Genomic DNA, 3,707 nt, shown 5'->3' with positions numbered 1-3,707 from the left:
TTCTATCTTAATGAATAAAAATTCTTCTGATAGAATAAATGGGTTAATAGAAACCAATGTAGCAAAGAACACAAAATAACTGTGGTTTAGTTCCTGTTTTTAAGGCAGGAACTCCTTGAAATTTTGGGTATTTGAGTATATTTAAGAATTTAAGGAATGGAGAAAACGCATGTTATAATTGCATACTTTATTCCTACATATGTTTCAAAGGATTACAACCTGTGTGATCCATAGGGATCTTTGATATTAAAATTGTAACCTTCTCATCAGGGAAAGCATGGGAATCATCTTAAACGTAAGACATTATGACCGATTATGAAAACAATAGATGGATAAGATTATGACTTGATTCATTTGAAAATATATATATTTTACATATATGTGTGTGTATGTATATCTATATATATATGTATATATAAATAAAAATTTAAAAAAACAACACATTTTCATTCTTTTACAGAGCATTTTACCCTGTGTTATTCATTGCAGAAGTTTATGTTGGTAATGTAAGTATTCTTTTAACTTTATTTATTGTTCCATGTATTATATTTCTGCATTTTCTGTAATTATCTCTGTCTGTTCAGGTGTTCTAATTGTTATCATTGTCACTGTCATTAGTCTGCGCCAACATTTGAAATCAAACACCACGTACCCACCACTACCGCTGCAGCTTTCCAAACTTCCATATGCCAGCTCTTCTTCACCTAAGCAATATTTATCATTATCGACATTGCTGTGACTGTCATCATTAATTTTTATTTGACAGTGATAACCATCATTGTCATTGCCACTGTTCTCATCGGGTGTTATCAGTATAACCTCTATTTTAATCTACTTATTTGTAATTGTGTTGTTGAAACAAATTGATTAAGTGATTGGATGCAGGTATGGCTGTGCCGTTAAGAAGTTTGCTTCTCAACCAAACAGTTATGAATTCGATTCCACAGAATGTCACCTTGAACAAGTGTCATCTACAATAGTCCCCAGATGACTAAAGTAGATTTCATCGTCATCATCACCGTCATTTAACGTCTGCCTTCCATGCTGGCATGGGTTGGATGGTTTGACAGGAGCTGGCCAGGTAGAAGATTATACCTGGCTACTATGTCTGTTTTGGCATGGCTGGATATTCTTCCTAACACCAGCCGCCCTGTAGGTGAAAACTGTAAGAAACTTGTTGCACCTGCATGTGTGCACGTACACACACACACACACACACAAAAGCACACATGCACATACACACTTACCTGTATGCGTGTGTGTGAGTCTGTATGTTTGTATGTCCTTGTCTTAACATCTTGTCATTGTTGTAAATGAATGCCATGCATTTCCAGTATTCTGCAATGGACATGTCTGGCCATGAGGAAATATTACATTGCATGGAAACAGGTGAAGGTTAGTGACAGGAAGGGTATCCTGCTTATTGGAAAAAATCTGCCTCAATAGACATTGTCTAAACTATTACAAGCATGGAAAAGTGAATGTTAAATGATGGTAGACGTTCTCTTATTTTTTTGACTGTGGCCATACTGGAGCACTGCCTTAAAGGGTTTTAGTTGATCATAATCACCGCAAATCCAGTTCTTATTTATTAGTCTGTTTATCATTTCTCAATAACTATTTATCAAACTGAGTAGATATAGGATATAAAGGAGAACATTATAAACAACACCAGTATAAACATTAAAATGGACATGGACATGCACATATTCATATTTCTATATATGATAGGCTTCTGTGCAGTTTCCATCTATTAAATTCCACTTATGAGGTATTGCTCAAAATGCTGTGTAATGGGACTGAACTCAGAACCAGATGATGTGGTCACAACCACACAGCTATTGTATAACCTCTGCCCTCTTCACTATTTCTCAAGAGCATGTACCCATCCAGAGGAAAGATGTATCTCTGGTCTGTTTAACACTATGAAACTAGAGTTAGGCACCGACCCCCTTGCAAGTTCCTTTGACGTGAGGAGGCATTTATTTGCATTACATAAATAATGGAATTGTTGCCTGAGTTGGCAATACAGCAAGTCATACTGTGTCGGCATTCTAACTCATCTCACCTGTAATGCTGTACCAGTATTCTAATTTATCTTATCTATCCTCAGGTCTAATTAAACTAATCCATTTCCCTTGGATGCTTCTCATCATCAACTGAATCACATTTTCAACCAGCATGAGTTTTCCATTTGTATTATTTGTGATGAGTGAATAAAGAGCCTGTATGAGTCAACCTGACTCTGCTAGAAATAGAAGCCAAATCACTATGAAACTACATCCTTCTATCTTATAAAACAAAGGGCACATTGAGCCAACAATGGGGTTTCTATGCAGTTGCTTTCCTTCCTAGAAATAGCAGTCAAGTCTACCTTAAATTTCTCTCAATTGCCTTAAGAAAACAGGGAGGGACAAATTAGGCAATGCAGTCCTAGGTATACAATATGGTTGGATGGTCATGGTTGAAACACTTTTGATTATAGGTTTGCTTGATCAAAGGACAGTAGGTAGTGCAGTTCTAAATACATGTTTAATCTTAGACTAACAAAGAACAATAAACAAAAAATATAGGATAGTGTGGTCCTAGATGCACATGTATGCGCGATGGGCTTCTTTCAGTTTCTGTCTACCAAATTCACTCACAAGGCTTTGTTTGATTGCCCTGAGGCTAGAGTAGAAGATATTTACCCAAGGTGCTATGCTGTAGGACTGAATCCAAGTTCTTGTGGTTCGAAAAAAAAAAAAAAAATAAATAAAGCCAAAAAAAAACTTCATTCACTATCAATAAAATTTCTTTTTTGCTGCAGACCACTACTAATTTTTAAGGATTCTCTTTGTTTTACTGGTTAATTCTAGCATGGTTTAGTTTGGTAGACTGGTGGGAAAGAACATTTATATTTATTTATCATATTTCAAAAAAAAAAAAAAAATTGTTATTTAAAAAAAAACATATGACTTATTCAAATTACATTCTTAACAATTCTTGACAACAATAGAAAAATATTAAAAAAAAGGCCACTTCACTCAATATAGTTATAATATATATAATATAATTTGATTCTGTCATACTTTCGTTAATTGAAATTCATAATTATTTATGATTATTTATAGAACAAAAAAAAAAAATGTCATGACCTTTTACAATTTGTCTTAAAACAACTTACAACACAGTAATAAGCACAAACATCACTAAAATAGTTATAATTTAAACAATATAATTAAAAAACAAATTGCTCAAATAAACAAGTTTATATTAAACAAAACAACGTTATTGATGCATTCTGAATCTGTAGGCCTGACATTTAAAATATTCATGTACATCTCTATTTTTCTGACATTTAAATATATTTGTATAGAGTTCTAATTCTCTAATATTCAAAACACTTATGTAAAGGAGAGGTTTGCAAACCATGCTACATGGCAGTGAAACATGGGCTGTAACTGCTGAGGACATACGTAAGCTCGCAAGGAATGAAGCCAGTATGCTCCGTTGGATGTGTAATGTCAATGTGAATACCCGTCAGAGTGTAAGTATCTTGAGAGAAAAGCTGAACATTAGAAGCATCAGTTGTGGCGTGCAAGAGAGACGATTGCGCTGGTATGGACATGTGGTGAGAATGGAGGAGGATAGCTGCGTGAAAAAGTGCCACACCCTAACAGTTGAGGGAACCCGTGGAAGAGGTAGGCCCAGGAAGACCTGGGCTG

At 34.8% G+C, this 3,707-nt stretch overlaps 1 protein-coding gene across 1 annotated transcript in view; it reads left to right on the top strand.

Moving 5' to 3' along the window:
- The window catches only part of LOC106869617 (uncharacterized), an 88,505-nt gene that overhangs the window by 51,751 nt on the left and 33,047 nt on the right, over window positions 1-3,707 (top strand). The window contains exon 14 of the mRNA XM_052974360.1: window positions 461-506. Coding sequence (XP_052830320.1) covers window positions 461-506 — 46 coding nt within the window. The remainder of the gene's footprint in view (window positions 1-460; window positions 507-3,707) is intronic.

Source organism: Octopus bimaculoides, chromosome 18 (assembly GCF_001194135.2).
Source record: "Octopus bimaculoides isolate UCB-OBI-ISO-001 chromosome 18, ASM119413v2, whole genome shotgun sequence".
Lineage (NCBI taxonomy): Eukaryota > Metazoa > Mollusca > Cephalopoda > Octopoda > Octopodidae > Octopus > Octopus bimaculoides.
The sequence above is the reverse complement of the archived record's forward strand: the minus strand, read 5'-3'. Positions and strand labels throughout refer to the sequence as shown.